General features: G+C 42.0%; 1 protein-coding gene across 1 annotated transcript in view; it reads left to right on the top strand.

Annotated features, from left to right (window-relative positions):
• The first annotated feature begins 1,018 nt into the window (after positions 1 to 1,018).
• Positions 1,019 to 15,575, top strand: part of LOC134549002 (ovostatin-like) — a 32,311-nt gene continuing 17,754 nt past the window's right edge. The window contains exons 1-17 of the mRNA XM_063394322.1: positions 1,019 to 1,171; positions 2,728 to 2,911; positions 3,572 to 3,728; positions 4,649 to 4,701; positions 5,183 to 5,203; positions 5,956 to 6,124; positions 6,785 to 6,869; positions 7,527 to 7,644; positions 8,256 to 8,376; positions 8,606 to 8,715; positions 9,559 to 9,717; positions 10,446 to 10,670; positions 10,883 to 10,940; positions 11,964 to 12,109; positions 12,489 to 12,632; positions 13,996 to 14,166; positions 14,753 to 14,873. Coding sequence (XP_063250392.1) covers positions 1,107 to 1,171; positions 2,728 to 2,911; positions 3,572 to 3,728; positions 4,649 to 4,701; positions 5,183 to 5,203; positions 5,956 to 6,124; positions 6,785 to 6,869; positions 7,527 to 7,644; positions 8,256 to 8,376; positions 8,606 to 8,715; positions 9,559 to 9,717; positions 10,446 to 10,670; positions 10,883 to 10,940; positions 11,964 to 12,109; positions 12,489 to 12,632; positions 13,996 to 14,166; positions 14,753 to 14,873 — 2,107 coding nt within the window. The 5' untranslated portion in view covers positions 1,019 to 1,106. The remainder of the gene's footprint in view (positions 1,172 to 2,727; positions 2,912 to 3,571; positions 3,729 to 4,648; positions 4,702 to 5,182; positions 5,204 to 5,955; positions 6,125 to 6,784; positions 6,870 to 7,526; positions 7,645 to 8,255; positions 8,377 to 8,605; positions 8,716 to 9,558; positions 9,718 to 10,445; positions 10,671 to 10,882; positions 10,941 to 11,963; positions 12,110 to 12,488; positions 12,633 to 13,995; positions 14,167 to 14,752; positions 14,874 to 15,575) is intronic.

Genomic DNA, 15,575 nt, shown 5'->3' with positions numbered 1-15,575 from the left:
AACAGTCTAATTTAATTCATCCTGGAGAAAGAGGCTATGTGGGGACATAATTTCAGTCTTCTACAATGTAAAGTGGGATTATAGAGAAGAAAGAGGCAGATTCTTCCTGGAGGTGCACAATGAAAGGGAAAGAAAAAATGGACACATGCTATAATTTGGGGAATCCCGATTTAAGGAAAAGAAGTGTTCACAGCATAGATGGTTAAGCATGGGAGCAGATGTCCAGAGATGATGTGGACTCTCCATTCCTGCAGCACTCAAAATATGACTTCTTTTAAACTAGTCCTGCTTAAATGAGAAATTCGAGCACATAATGTCAGGAAGTTCCTTGTGATTCTATATAATAATTATTCTGAAACTTCTTCTCAGATTTACTAAAATTCACTAACAGACTTACAAGTCATTTAATGCTGAGAACAGGGATGAGGGGGGAGAAGTAGACTGACAGCCAGGTGAGTGAAAAAATGAAGTAATGCTATCAGATTACTTTCCCTAGAAATATACTTATCCTAACTGCTGGCAAAAAATGGTAGACCCTTAGCCAACACCATTCCTTGCCAAATGTTATTGTCTGCAGTAAGAAATCCAGATTACCACTGGGAGTTTCCTTTAGTGCCATTCTCAATACAGCCTTAGCAGTACTGGTGTATTTTTACCCATCCTGGCTCCCATGCAGACATAAAAAAACAGTGTGTTATGATGATTTCTGTTGCGTGATGTCTACAAGACACCTTTGCAGAATAAGGAAGTACTTAAGCAGTGGCAAACACTAACAAGTTGAAACATTAAAGAGTCTTTAGCCAATGACATGATAATCAGAGAGGTGAGCTTCAATGAAACAATCATATGGGCAGGAACAGGTTTGGCTCGCAACACCTCACAGAGCTATGTGAAATAAGAGAGCTTTCCAAAGCTATTGTTTGGGAGCTCAAGGAATGTGAGAACAGACAGTATTGAGGAAATGGAACGTATGCAAATTTTATGTAAATAACTTTTATTACACTGTGATTGACACCGTGGAGGAGGAGCACCATTTCAGGCCAATTTAAAAACCAGGGACAGGCTGTCAGCTTGAGATCAGTCTCTCAGTTTCTTCATGTACAGACATGTGGTCAAGGATTCTTCTCGGTATTCTGTCCTTGAACTGGTTTCCGATAGTGTCCTCTGAAACGTAAGTGGTCACACATTCTCTGTCTTTATGATAACATATTTTATTGTATTTCCCACCAGCTTATTTCTTCTGGGACTGCTATATAATAAACAGGATATTTGAAACATAGATGCTTAAATGTGTTGACTTGGAAGTAAATGACATTGAAGGATGGTTTGGAATGGCTCCAGTTTTATGGCTCCATCATAAAACTGCTGTGAAATCTAGTGTGAGTGACAGAAATCTGGAACTTGAGTAGCTTACGTGTAGTGTGCAAGGGTAAAGTGGCAAGGAGACTCAGGACTAGACTAACAAGTAATACCAACAATTAGGACTGATATGCATCAGCAGCACAGAGAGAGCACGGTGTACGGGGAGGTGCCAGAGGCCAGAGAGTGGCTGGGACTAAGACCATGCTGAATGGCAAACCCAGCACAATTAGTACTCCTATTAGCATTGTCGGTGTCCATGGCTTTGTGTAAACAGAAGACTTCAGCCACAGTAGTCAAAAACACACCAACATTAGAGCTTAAACCCTCTTCTCAAAAATTCTGAAGGAAAACACCATGAAAGACAGCTTGGCTTCCTCCAATACACTGTTAATTTTAATACTTTTAATTTTGGTCTTTGAATTTCATGCAGCCTCAACTGGGCAAGTGAAAATAAAAATAAAGGCAATATAAGTTGACAAAACTGTGGTGAAAAAAAGAGAAAGGATCAGATAAGGAAGATTGTGTGATTCATGTTGTGCTACAAAACCAATTCATGAATCCTGTCATACATTGTTTGGAAAGAGTAGTTAGGGTAGCAAACTGGTGGGCAGCAACAGAATTTTAGACAAACATAGCAAATAGGAGGGAATGTTTTTCAAAGGAGGACTCCAGGGAAGGAAGGGTGCCCTAATTATAAAGAGAAAAAGGTTTTTATTTAAAAAACTTCAATGGAAGAACGAAACAAAGAAAACACAGGGAGAAGCATGGAAACAGAAGCATGGAAACAGAATTGAGCATGCAGATTAGACTGAGCATTCCCCGGAATTTTTCTGCAAAGTGGAAAAGCAAGATCACTTCTTGTGCATGAAGTGGATTGACTTATGTCAGTTCTTATCCGAGAGATATCCAGAGAATGGGAAATTTAAAGATTGTTGCAACCCTTAACTAGTATTTTTGTCACTGATCCCAAGAAGAAGGTAAATATCTCTCCTCCTTTCGGGAGGCTGCAAAGGTTTAAGTACACACCTAGGTCATGGGAGGATGAATGCAACTGTGCTTTACCACTTCAGTAATTGGAGCTGTGTAAATACCTGGAACAGAGGTTCAGTATCACGCTGGGTAAGACACTGCACAGAATGATGCCAAACCCTCAGCTCAGAAAGAACTGTCAGGGACTGCAAAGTTGACATTTGTACTTTCTTAGCATATTATTTAAAATCCATTGAAAGAAATTAAATCCTTCCACTGGTTTGAGCAAGCTGTGGATCGTGTCTTCCTCCACACCTACGGCACTCCTGTGGTATTTTCCTCTCCTGTTTGCTGTGACTTTGCTGCCTGACTGAGCTCTCTGATCTGGTCTGACAGGCAGTATGTGCTGCTGGTCCCGTCGGTCGTGCGCAGCGACGCTCCGCAGACGGCCTGCGTGCAGCTGCACGGCCTCAGCGAGCCTCTGTCCGTCAGCGTTGTCCTGGAATACGGCAGGGCCCAGGAGACTCTCTTTGAGGAGCCCATGACACAGAAGGACTTCTTCAAGTGCAGCGAGTTCAAGGTATTTCCTCTTTTGAAACTCCCGAAGAGGGGGTAGTAGCTGGAAATCATTCTGATTGCAACTCTCCTTGTCAGTGAGGAAAAGAAGACAAAGTGTTTAAAAATGAGATAAACTCTTGGAAAGGCTGACAAAATAGGAAAAAAACCCCACCTATGGATTGTAGAAGGGAGCTAGAGAAAGACTTTCCATCTCCATTCACAAAGTGAATAGAAAAAAGCTGTAGATTGTTGTCACAGTTGCATGTTCCTTATGGAACTGCTTCAGTATCAAGCAAGAGAATCCAGATGAGTCACAGTTATCCCCTTTCCCATGATTCTGCAAGATCTGTACACATAAGAAAGAGTCCCAAGGTGAGATCTTCCAGAATGCAGCAGGAGAAAACACTTCAGAATTAAATGTATATGGCTGCAGCAACCTGCATGTAAGCAGGGACATTCATAGGACAGAGCACAGCTTCAAATCTTATTACCTGGTGACAGATTACAGGCCTTCCACAGCAGAAATTCCCAGAAATTATCTCACTGACAAAGGTGGGGCATCTTATGACTCTCCATAAGCTATTTATGACTCAACTGACATCTTACTCCAAAGCCCTGGGCATCAGGGAACCTCAGCCTGTCTCATTTACCACTTTTTCTCTGGGGTTTTATTCCTCTCCAGGTTCCTCCTGCTACTTCTGATCCCGTGGCATTCATTTCCTTCTCAGCCAGAGGTGCCACAGTCGACTTAGCTGAGAGAAGATCAGTGGCGATTCAGAATGTGGACGGTGCTGTCTTCATCCAGACAGACAAACCCCTCTACAAGGCAGGACAAAAAGGTGGATGAAGGGTTTGAGTCAGCTAGAAAAGTGAGAAACTGAGGGCAAGGGTGGGTCGAGGATGACAGAAACTTACTCTTGTGGAATAAAAATCTCATCTGAGTTTGGGATTGTCAAAGTGAGTGAAAAATAGAACCAGTTCACATCAGTGCAACAAAGTAGTAGAATTCGTGTGTTTGTGCTTAGTTAATTGCATTTACAAGATCTCAGGTTCTGTCAGGTTTTACTTGAGGACAGTCACATAAAAAGTATCCTTAAAAATACAGAAAATAATAGTTTACATTTGGAGCTAATAAAGTTAATATAAAAATGAAGCAAGCACCTCATTTCCTGTCAACAGCTCTTTCTCCAGAACTGTTGATCTATTTCAAAGTGCTGATTCCATCACAATATTCAAATGACAGTATTAGCTGTGGTGGAGTTAGCTATCTCTTTAGCATAATTATACTTCAATGCTACACAGAGTCTACATTTAGAAGAAAGACAAATTCTTCCTTCTCTATGATTTTTTCATTGAACTGGTTTACATAAACAGGTTTTTTGAGGAAATGCTCCAAAGAATGGAGTCTTTCAAAAAGGATTGAAGGCAGTAAATTGCATTTACTATAGAGGTTGCTTTAGTCCAAATGGGTAACAATTGAAGATATTTCGGCTGACATTTATTTTGGTTTTCTTTTTTCACTGGCTAAGATAATCCTTTAATGTACTCTGGGCACTCTTTAGTTTTCCTAAAAAGTCTGGGCAAAGCTGTTATTGAAAATTATTTATCGCTGCTAATAAAATAAATGATAGAGGCATCTGCATGGGACACTCAGAGATCTGACACTTGATGCCAGGCTAATGGCTGGACTAGACAGTCCTGGAGGTTTCTTCCAACCTTAATGATTCTGTAATCCTTTTTTATCCTGTGTCTTTTTCAGTGATGTTTCGTGTGGTCACTTTGGACACCCAGTTCAGACCTGTTCAGGAGACGGTGAGTGATAGTCAAAACTTTTCAAGTACACTCTTGAGGTACCTCTTCACTGAGACTCTCACTTAGATATTGATAAGAAGGGCCTGGAATAGGCTTCCTGATATTTTTTATATTTTTTATTCTTTGTATTTTATGTATTTGCTGTTACTCCTTACCTTCACACTCTGTCATTTCCCTGCCTTTGTAGAGGGAAAGGCTCTGAAAGCACTTGTGGAAATCTCTCACAGCACACAGATTTTGTAGTCCCAGATAATCAGAAAAAGACTGCATATTTTTGCAGAAAATTTAAATTCACAAATAGGTTATCCTCTTAAAATTATCTCTTTAATTACAGACATGAGTTGCAAATTGTTTCCTTAGCCCAGTCTTCTCTATCCAGAAAAAGCTGTTCACAGCTTTCCTTATGTTCTAGTGTTTATCAACCTCCACTGTTAGATTATTGTTTTGATTTTTTTTTCTCTCCCTTTATTTCCTCTTCCAGTATCCCAGAATCATCATTGAGGTAAGAGACACAACATGAAATTAAAGCACAAATTCCTTTGGAAAGACTATGCTTCATCATTCCCCACAGAGTGAACAGCTGAGGGAAACTCATCCAGAGCACACCATCTAAATCCAATGGATTTGAGGTTGAGCAGTGGCAATATCCTCTATCAAGCAGCAGAGGAGAAGAAATCAGCAGAACTGGAGCTGTTAGTCAGAGATGGTGTGGGGTGCTGCGCTGCCTTTCATTAGAGCTCAAACAGGAGTGTTCTGTCCTCCCAAGGCTTACCTTGGGAGGACTGCCGCAAATAACTGGTGACACAACCTCATTCTCATACACAGGCATTTCTGAAATGCCACATTCTCATGGGGACAGGCTAACAATGAATCATCTTCTACACATTTCACATCACTGCATCTCCAAGCACTTTCTGAGAGAGGCCAGCATAATGTCCCTGCTTTACAAAGGCAGTTGAGTCAGAAAGATTCATGGTACAAGTGTTAAAGATAGGCAGCTTGTGTCCCATATGTAACCTGTCCCAATCAGGAACTGTTTCTGAATGATCTGAGGCCATCTGTCAGTGTAGCTAATTCCCAGTTAAACAGAAACCTGGGTTTGTTAAATCCACAAGCAGAGATGGAAAGTAAGCACACGTCATCAGCCTCAAAGCCCTCTTAGCTGGTGACATGTTCAGCCAATATGTCAGAAGAGAGGCCTTGGAAGAAGGCAAGAAATGGTGGCAAAGGTTTTGCTACACCTCTTTCTTCCAGGATCCAGAGCAAAACAAGATCTTCCAGTGGCTGGACGTGACATCAAAGCGTGGAATTGTCCAGCTCTCCTTTCCATTAATCCCAGAGCCTATTCTGGGGTCCTACCAAATCACTGTGGAGACGAAGTCAGGTGAAAAAGAGTACCAGTCCTTCAGAGTGGAGGAATATGGTAAGCAAAAGCTCATAAACTACTCTGTGCTAGCAGTGAGGCTTGGCTTAAGTCAGATAAAAGCTACCAGTGCAGAGTTTAAGTCCTTTGAATACTCTGCATCATGCCTGGAAAAGAAAGACATGGAGAGAGCTGGGTGGACTATTGCATGAGAAACAGGCCTTTCCCAGCTATGTTGTCATTATTGTTGGTAACCTGGGATAAAAGATAAGTTGAAGACAGACAGTGTCAACAATCTATTTGATTTTGTTATTTCACTTAATCTGTTGCCTTTCTACTTCACTGCACCTGGATTGCATAATAACTTTTGTTCTCCAGGGCTTAACCAGTTTGAGACATTGGCATTACTCATTTTTCTTTAAGAAAAGAGATTAAGTGATTTATCATGGGTTTTGCTGTGACTGTTTTAGTTATTAGTATGAATATTATTTAATTTTAAAGAAGTTACTCATCTTACCACTGAAGGTTATTTTTTCTATTGTAATATACTACTGCCAGTTCCTAGTTAGATTCTTCTTTGATCCATTTCCTCTCCCTTGTAGGTGAAAATATCTTTGCCAACTGTTTTTTTACTGTCTTACATACACACACAGAAATACACACACACCCCTGAGTATGGCATGCAATTGCTGATCAGACATATTCACATTACATTCTCAGTGCTGCCAAAATTTGAAGTGACAACCACTGGGCCAAAGGCAATTTCCTTCTTCGATGAAGAAGTCAAGGTGAAGGTTTGTGCTTCGTAAGTATCAGAGCTGAAGACAACACAGTTGTGCACAACAAATAGTACAGGCGTTGGATGATGAGCTCTGCTGGGAAGCAGAGATCCTGCTGCTGGTTCAGAATGTGGCTTGGAGCAATTCCTTTAGCTACGGCTTTTCTGATATAAGATAGGATAACTCTTCTCCTGCTACACAGCAGAATTAAAACTGGGAGAGTTTGTGTGTGTCCAAATCGAGCACTTCCCTGTTGTGTTTTATTAATATAGAAAATGAGAGTCCATCATTAAAATTGCTGGCTGTGATGTGGTCAAGGTGCAGGGTACCAGCAGCTAAAAAGGTGAATAGGGTCTCTCTGCAACATGTTCTTCCTTGTGTAAGGTACTAATGAGAAAAAGCTGCAGAGAATGATATCCTGAGTCCAGCACCACTTTCCAGCTTCAGACCTTAAAAAAATGACCGCACCAAAGCAATGGTGAAGCAAGGATTTTCCAACAAAATGGCAGAAACAGCCTAAAAATAGTAGAAGGCAATTCTGCTAGGGCTGACTGATTCCTAGCTGCTCTTCTGTCTGTGCTCTGGGTCCTGTGGAGGGATTTAGAGTCTGCATTGTTCTGCAACTTTTGCAGGTCTCATGTTAAATCCACGTGATTGAATTCTCATGTTTCTTCCTCTCCTAGGTACACTTATGGCCAGCCAGTGCAAGGGAATGCCCAAATTAATGTGTGTCAGCAGCGCTTTTATCGTCCACTGTGTGAACAAAACCGGAAAAAGACCTGTGAAGCTGTCACTGGACTGGTATGATACATAACAAGTCCTTTTTTCCCTGTCAGCTGTTCTGCTACATGTTTTTCCCAACATGTAGCAGAACATTCAGTGGCCTCATTAATTTCCAAGGGAACACCAGAGAGACAATCTCAGTGGTGTGGTTTTTCTCACTATCTCACAGGCAATGCGAAAGACCTCACTGAAAGACTGTTTTTTCCCTCAGAAAGATTCAGTAGGAAGGAGGGAAGCTTATGAAACTGTAAATTTGTAATAATTTCAGAAACACTGAAGCTGTGTTCTTACCAAATCTAATCAGCAGATCTCTGCTGGGAGTCTTTGAGGACACTTAATATTAAACGAATGATTAATGTGTCCACTAGCTAAGACTCAGGGTGCTGTGGCTCATCATGCAAGATGGGTTTAAGAAGGAGCATGAGCATAAAGAAGACTAGAGGGGACAAGGAGAGAAGTTTCCAGGTGCTAGAGTAAATGATATTGAAAGAGTCATCTGGGATGGGAGCTGGGGAGCAAGAAATGTAAGGTAGGCAGGGAGCTCTTCAGAGACCCGATAATACGTAATGAGGAGTAATTTTGTTGATCTTGAGAAAAAATGGGTTTTCCCCTTTGTGTTACTATTTCAGCTGGGAAAGGATGGCTGCCTCAACACTGTTGTCCCCATCAAGAAGTTCCAGCTTTACCGCAGCTATGCCATGATGTATGCCAGCCTCAATGTAGAAAGCATCGTCACTGAAATGGGGACAGGTAACACCAAGTGGGTGTTGGGAGTAACTGATTAAAGCTAAGGCATGGGTCTTCCTGAGAGGAATCCCCTGGATCAGCACCTGTGTGGCTAACAGGCAGAAATTATGGTTTTCTTTGTGTAGCTGTCCCTCCAGAGCACCGTCATTCCATACAGCTTTTCAAAAGGAACAGCTTTCTGCCTGTGTTTGATTTCTGTTTCCTCTCCTTTGTACTGGGTGTGTCTCGCCAGGTATCCAGATGAAGGCCTATGACTATGTTTCAGTCAACCAAGAAAATGACCAGGTGATGTTCAGGAATATGGATTCCTATTACAAGAGGGGAATTCCTTATCATGGTGAGGTAGGTACATGAGAGGATACATTTAGACCCAGACTCCCTGAGGAGGTCCAACATGATGATCTCTGTGTTGCCCCATTTATGGCTGTCACCTGAATGTGTTGTCTGCTTCCCACGATAATGCTGCATAACAGTGACTACACAGTTCTCTTGATACTCCTAGAGAAAAAAAAAAGAGAATTGTATCATATCTAGCTTGTCAGGGTCTCTTTTCTGCTGTAGTCAGAGGATGCCTAAAAAGTGAGTAAGTAGAAGGTCATATGAGTGGGGAAGAGGAGTGTTCAAGAAAATTCTTCAGGAACAGTTATGCCTAAACTAAAGGTAGAATTCACCCTGTGTTGCATCACGCAGTCCCAGGGATGTTTACTTATAGCACATTCCTCCTTCTTAGCAATCTACACGTGCAGGATAAACCAGGCACTAAAAGGACAATGACCTGTACAGCATCATCCTGACAGGCAATGGAGACAGTGGGTGTGCACAGATGTGTAGGAGTTGAAAGGAGCTACTGAGCTCTACAGGTTGCCTGTGGCCATGAAGTCATCTGATTGTTTTAGATGTGTTAATCAATGTTCTTCAATAAAAATTCCTCCTCCCTTTGTGACACATAGTTGGTTCTGCACTGATGGGAATTCCCCAGTGATCGGGAATTTTCCTGTCACAGAACTCCCTTTCCCTCAAAATACTGAGAAGCATTTGCCTCTTCAATACATTTCACTCCTGATTTCTACTCCTTGCAAGACTCCTCAGTGTTTAAGTGAGCATCCTCTAGTAAACAGAGCTTTTGTTTTGTTGTTGTTGTTCTTTGGTTTTTTTCTGAATCCCTTGGGTATTCGTTGTGTTCAGATCACTGTGACAAATTTGGATGGTGAGCCTGTTGCCAACAGCACTGTCCTGCTGGAGCTCAATGGAGATTATCTGGCCAGATACACCACCGACAAAAATGGCGCTGCTGCCTTTTCCATTGACACGTCCAACTTCTTTGATCCCAGTTTTAAGCTGACAGTAAGTAAACACAGGCTACAGTCTAATTCATTAATAAGTGCTTCATGGGAGAGAGGGTTTAGAAGGAGTACATGCAAACTCTGTGAAACTCATACGAGAAAACACCACTGCACCTCAGCTTTGGTTTTGGGTTGTAGTGATCTTCAGTCCCTCCTTGCTTTTCCTTCCCCTTTAGAAGCTCTTTCTGCATTCATCTTCCTTCTCTTTATTTTGTGTTAGAGGACCTTCCTCAGAGACTGCACTGCCTTCCCCATCTAGCCTTGGTCATACCAGCACCTTTCACTGCTGCTGACTGCTTCCCTGCATTTCTGCTGGCACAAACTCATGCCTGTTATCATCACATGGTCTCCTTGTATTGTCATGCCTTTGTTCTGGTGTGATGGAAAGAGCTGGGAAAATGTGTGTCATTTAGAACTATGCCATTCTAATTCAGTGTAAGTCCCAGCAGTTTACGCAACTGGTCCCAAGCCTGAAAAAAACTAAAATAATCCTTCTATTGCAATGTGCCACAGGCATTTGGATGCCTAAAGGTATTCAGAAGACCGTTTACTCTGCATTGGTGAAACACAAATTTTTCATACCAGTTCTTGCTCATGGTTTTAACAGTCTCACAAAATCAGTTTTCCAACAGAATATTTTACAGAAAAGATGCCTTTGCCTCTCACCTGCCTTGCATTTTCTTTTTTAATATGCTGTTGATTCTACATGTATGTTTTTCTATGCCGTAGGTCAAACAGGCACCAGATGAATGTGAAGACTTTATCTGGGGGGTTGATAATGAGCCCAAAGCCTCATTCCTTGTCCGGCGTTTCTACTCACGGACCAACAGCTTTCTGAAAATTGAGCCAGTGACAGAGGAGCTCAGCTGTGGCCAGCAGCAAAAAATCAACGTTTGCTATGTCCTCAACAGAGAAGGCTACAACAATGCCACACACGCAAACTTCTACTATGTAGTAAGTCCTGATGTTACTCCTATAACTCCTTTTTTTCACCTTCTCTCGAGCACCCTATAAGGCAGAAATCTCGCAATCAGACAGTGGTTATAAATCAGGGCTCAACCTGATGACCTCCAAAACTTCTCAGAACAGTTCTCAAAATCAATGATTTCATGGTGGAAGGGAGAAGGTGCTTTTGATCCCTTCTCATGAGATTTTTCTATGCCCAGGTGATGACACAAGGAAAAATTACTCTCAGTGGCCAGAAGAAAGTCAGCATTTCTGGTGGTAAGTTCCAGACCGTATTACTACTCATACTTCAGAGCATTGTAAGTTTTGCAAGTGATGAAAGCAAAAAACCTGTGGCTAAATCAGGTACTAGTTCCTAATCCCATGATCTGTTACTGCTCACAGAATCATTTTCTTTTGCTGCAGCATCTAGCCAACCTCCCCCTCCCCATCATAATCACTTTTATCTTGTCAATGGAAAGATATTTTCTTGTGATCAAACACATGGAATGCAACCTTCATCTGTTTTATTGTATTATTTTATAATGCCAAGGAATATTTATGGTCTCACAGTTATTGTGTGACATCCTAGTCTTCACCAACTAGAATAGTAAAATGTTTTAAAAGTTTGGAATAGTAGGTGTCCTGTTTGAAAGGGATATTTAGCAGTCAACTTGAAATTCGTCACCCTTTCAGAAATCTCCAAATAACCACAAATGACAGTGATCCTGACCTTCATTCTTTCATAGTTAAAAATAACTTTTCTTGCAGAACCTGGTCTATTTGCACACTTCAGTAGATAGCTTAAGTAAGCCTCTCTCCATACATGGGACTGGTTTCATATTTACCATCTTTGGTCTTAAGCTTAATTCCCTGTACATGCGCTTGTAGTTTTCATCCGTATAGAGAAGAATTTCATATTTCTTAGTGTTAAGAGAACTCTAACTCAGGGTATTGCTCTATTTCCTCTGGTGTAGGAGGTTCTAGTTTTGAGACCCAAAGGCAATGTTATGCTCTTCTTATAGCAATTGTGCACAGATTTCCATGTTTAACTTCTTCCCAGTGTAGAATCCTTTGCTTCTGCAAAGCGCTCTGGTCTCAGCATCCTCCTGTTTGTATCTGTTATCTTGCTGATGAGAGCTGTCTCTCAGCCACTGAGAGATGAATATTCCGATAGCCAATTCCCTGGGTTTTAAAGGTGCTAATAGGTTATGAATAAATATGTGGTCCTTCCACCAAAGCTGAGGTTTGTCTAAGCTCTTTTGCTGGCTTGTCCTCCCCTGATCCATGTTCCTTCCACAGCTTCCAGGGGTAAATTCTCCATCACACTGACTGTCTCTGAGAAGCTTGCCCCCAGCTCCAGATTGCTGCTCTACACAGTGCACCCTCATGGAGAGATAGTGGCTGATAGCTCCAGGATACACAGTGATATCTGCTTCAGAAACAAGGTGGAGACCTTTGCTTTCTTATTAAGGGATATAGCAGGGTTTGCTGAAAAATGGTCAGGAAATTATCTCATCAAGAGCCTTGCACCGGGGTGGCATTTAGGAATGGAAAAGGTGCAGGTATGCCCGGGGTCATGAGAAGCTCTCCCTGGAATTGGCACATACGGTCAGGCTCAGACAAAACTCTCCACACAGTGGAGAGGGAAGAGTGACTGAGAGGGGATGTGTGAATTTTTACAAACGGATCCAGAAGGGACATCTAGTGGCAAGAGCTTTGTCCTACAGAGAATAGCGAGTGCCGATGGAAGGAGGGATTTAGTTCTCTGCCCCAATCCGATTCGTCTAATTTCCGTGCGGTTGTCTTGGATTTGCTGATTTCCAGGTCCAGCTCAAGTTCTCTGAGGAGCAGGGTTTCCCGGGCTCTAAAGTTGGACTCCACCTGGAAGCTGCTGCCAACTCCAGCTGTGCCCTGCGAGCAATTCAGAGCGTCCTTCTTCAGTCCGGGCAAGATCTATCTCCCGAGAGTGTAAGCCACATCCCCAGACCTGTGCTCTTTCGAGCTAGGAACAACCCGGTTCCCACCTGTGATGTCTGTGCTGCTGACTGTACTTTTGTTTTTCCTTTGGAAACAGACATCTGTGATTAAGCTGATAGCACAACGCTGCTTTTGGGAAGCATGGCAGTGTAACATGTTAAAAATAAGACGCTTGACACGGCCAATATATCAAGCAGCAATTTAATAATTAATTAATTAACATGGTAAAGTGTGAGCAAAGAGGCAGCGCTGGGTACAGTGGTAGGGGTTTTCCCTTCCAACTGCACACCCATTGCTGGATTTGATGGTATTTTATACATATTCATAAGCTTTCTCAGCAGTTTCCATTTCTAGTTTTAACGTCACAATTCAATACCTAACAGCCATAAATCTATAGATTGTCCTGTATAATTCTATGGACCATTGTGATCTATTCTGATATTTCAATACTCCAGGATGTACTTCCAGGATATGTTTTTCCAGGTGGTGGGATCTGGCTTCCAGATATGGGGGTCCCATCTCTATTCCCAGATCCATCAATCTCGGGCAGTGATGTCCAGTTTCCTTCTCTAGGAGCCATGAATCAGTGAGCTGAAGTCTTGTCTTCGTGTCCAGGATGTTTTCCCACCTTCTGTGAAGGCTTGAGCCCCCTCCTCACTTCCTTCTTTTGTCTAAAAAAAAGCCTTTTTACAATCTAAAACTACAGTTTAAAATTCTTTAATACAAAGCAAGCTTCTACAGTTACAATTAAAAGACACCTATTACAGAATAGCTTGAGACTCATAATAGGTAATTGCAAGCAAAAGATTTATTCAAAAACTTCCTTCCATGCTTTCCTCAGCTGTTTATTAGAACTCATCTTTATAACTGTCCCATGGCTGTGTTCCATCACTATGATTACACAGATTTTCTTCATTTCCCTGACACGAAACATAACTTTGTATTTCACAACATATATCCCAAGAATATGCCTTATGTTAATCCTTGATAGCATATTTCCTCACTATGGAGTGATTATGTCAAAACTGCATTTTTACAGCTCAGATAGGCCTTGGGTCTAGAACAAAAGCTGTTGATGACAGCTGGTGTCTTGTAAAACTCATCTCCTCTTTGCTTAACTCAAGAGTGTATCTCCATGCTTTCTGCTCAAGTTCACTCCACAAAACCATTGCAGCTAAGAAGGAGGAGGGTACAGTTCAGTCCAAATTGCTTGTTCATCTCTAGGTTGGCATCACCAGTTAAGCCCACCAAAGTCCACAGGATTGCTCAGGGACCACCATAAGCTTTGAATATCTGTGATTTTGCACCTGCCTGAGATCTTCTTTGTGCTTACAGTAGTCATTCTCACCTCCAGGTGTACTACCAGCTTGGTAGGGGTGATTTATATGGCTATTACTACAATGGGATCAACCTGGAAGATGAGAGGCCACAGCAGTGTACCCCATCCAAAACCATCTTTTCTGATGGCTTGTACTTTGAACCTGTGAATGTCAGTCGTGACGGAGATGCCTACAGGATTTTCAGGGTATGTGGTCTCTGTGGGAGGCTCTTTAAGTGGGAGGGATTCCAGAAGAATTCATCTGCATTAGCATTCAACTTTCTCAAGTGGTGGTTCTTACTGCTGAGAGAAGGCAGCTGATGCCTGAAACTGCCTAAAGCCTCCGATCACCCAATTTCTGCCTTTTTTCCCTCATCACTTACTCAGGAGGTCAAAAAATCACCGCCAGAAAATCACTGGTTTGCCGCCCATGGTTCAGTGGACATTTCCTAAGCAGGGCCATGGCCTTGGCTCATGAGTCCAGGCATTTCTTGTAAAGATCTGTGTCTGTGATGCAGGCAGCTTGGCCCCCGGTACACTGGACTGCACTGCCCACTGGCCCTGTGCCCTAAGGCCAACATCAGACTCTTCATCAGTGCTCTTTGCAGAACACAAGGTGTCACTGCTCCATAAGAAATACACAGAGGCTGGCGGTGTAGAGCTGAGACACTCAAGGCTGAAAACATGCGATGAAATGGGGTGAGGGAGGGGAGAAATGAGGAGTGATAATCAGTGATATGCACTGGCAGCTAGTGAATGCCCTGAGGGATTTGATGGATTCCTTCACATTTAGGATATGGGTCTGAAAGTGTTCACCAATTCTGTGCTACGGAAACCAGTTCTGTGCAACGAAGAGAGATCAGATACAGAAAATTACCCTTCTCACTATTATGATGCCAATCTCAAGGCCTCAGGTAAGAAAAGTTCATTCTGTATCTCCAGTCTCAGTCTACCTGACCTTTAAAATTGTTGCCTGTGTAAAATAACAGTCAGTATATTGCGGGGGGGGGGTTTGGGGAAACAGGCCTGTGTGTGCCAGTTTGTATCCTGTAATCTCCTTCTGGCAGTCCTTGCAGTAGAATCAATTTTGTTTCAGGTGCAGGTGCATATAGAAAAGACAGGGAATACTGTGATGCTGCTTCTTTTATAAACTGATATTGGCTTTTCAGGGGTTTTCAGGTCACAAGGTTTCATCAAATCATAATACAATTAAATATTTAAAAGTCAAGACTTCACAGAGCATTTGGCACACTTAGCACATGGTCTCCAAAGCCTTTATAGATCAGCAAAAGTTATGATTGTCTCTCCATCAAGTCAGATTGCTCAGCAAAAGAGCAAAAGTAGCAGTCATAAGTTGCCACAAAGGAAAGTGTTATTCAACATTAAGGAAAAGTTCTTCCTCTTGAGAATTGTAGTACACTAGAAGGGGATATCCAGGAGGTTTTGGAATCTCCATCACTGCTGGTTTTCAAAATTGAGCTGCAAAAGAAGCAACCTGATCTGACTTTGAAGTTTGTCCTACTTCAAGAAGTTGGACTAGAGAATTACAGGGCTTGCTCCCAACCTAGATTTTTTTCAATGATTCTGTGATTCTAAGTCATTATATAGCATTTTTA

This window comes from Prinia subflava, chromosome 3 (assembly GCF_021018805.1).
Source record: "Prinia subflava isolate CZ2003 ecotype Zambia chromosome 3, Cam_Psub_1.2, whole genome shotgun sequence".
NCBI lineage: Eukaryota > Metazoa > Chordata > Aves > Passeriformes > Cisticolidae > Prinia > Prinia subflava.
The sequence above is the reverse complement of the archived record's forward strand: the minus strand, read 5'-3'. Positions and strand labels throughout refer to the sequence as shown.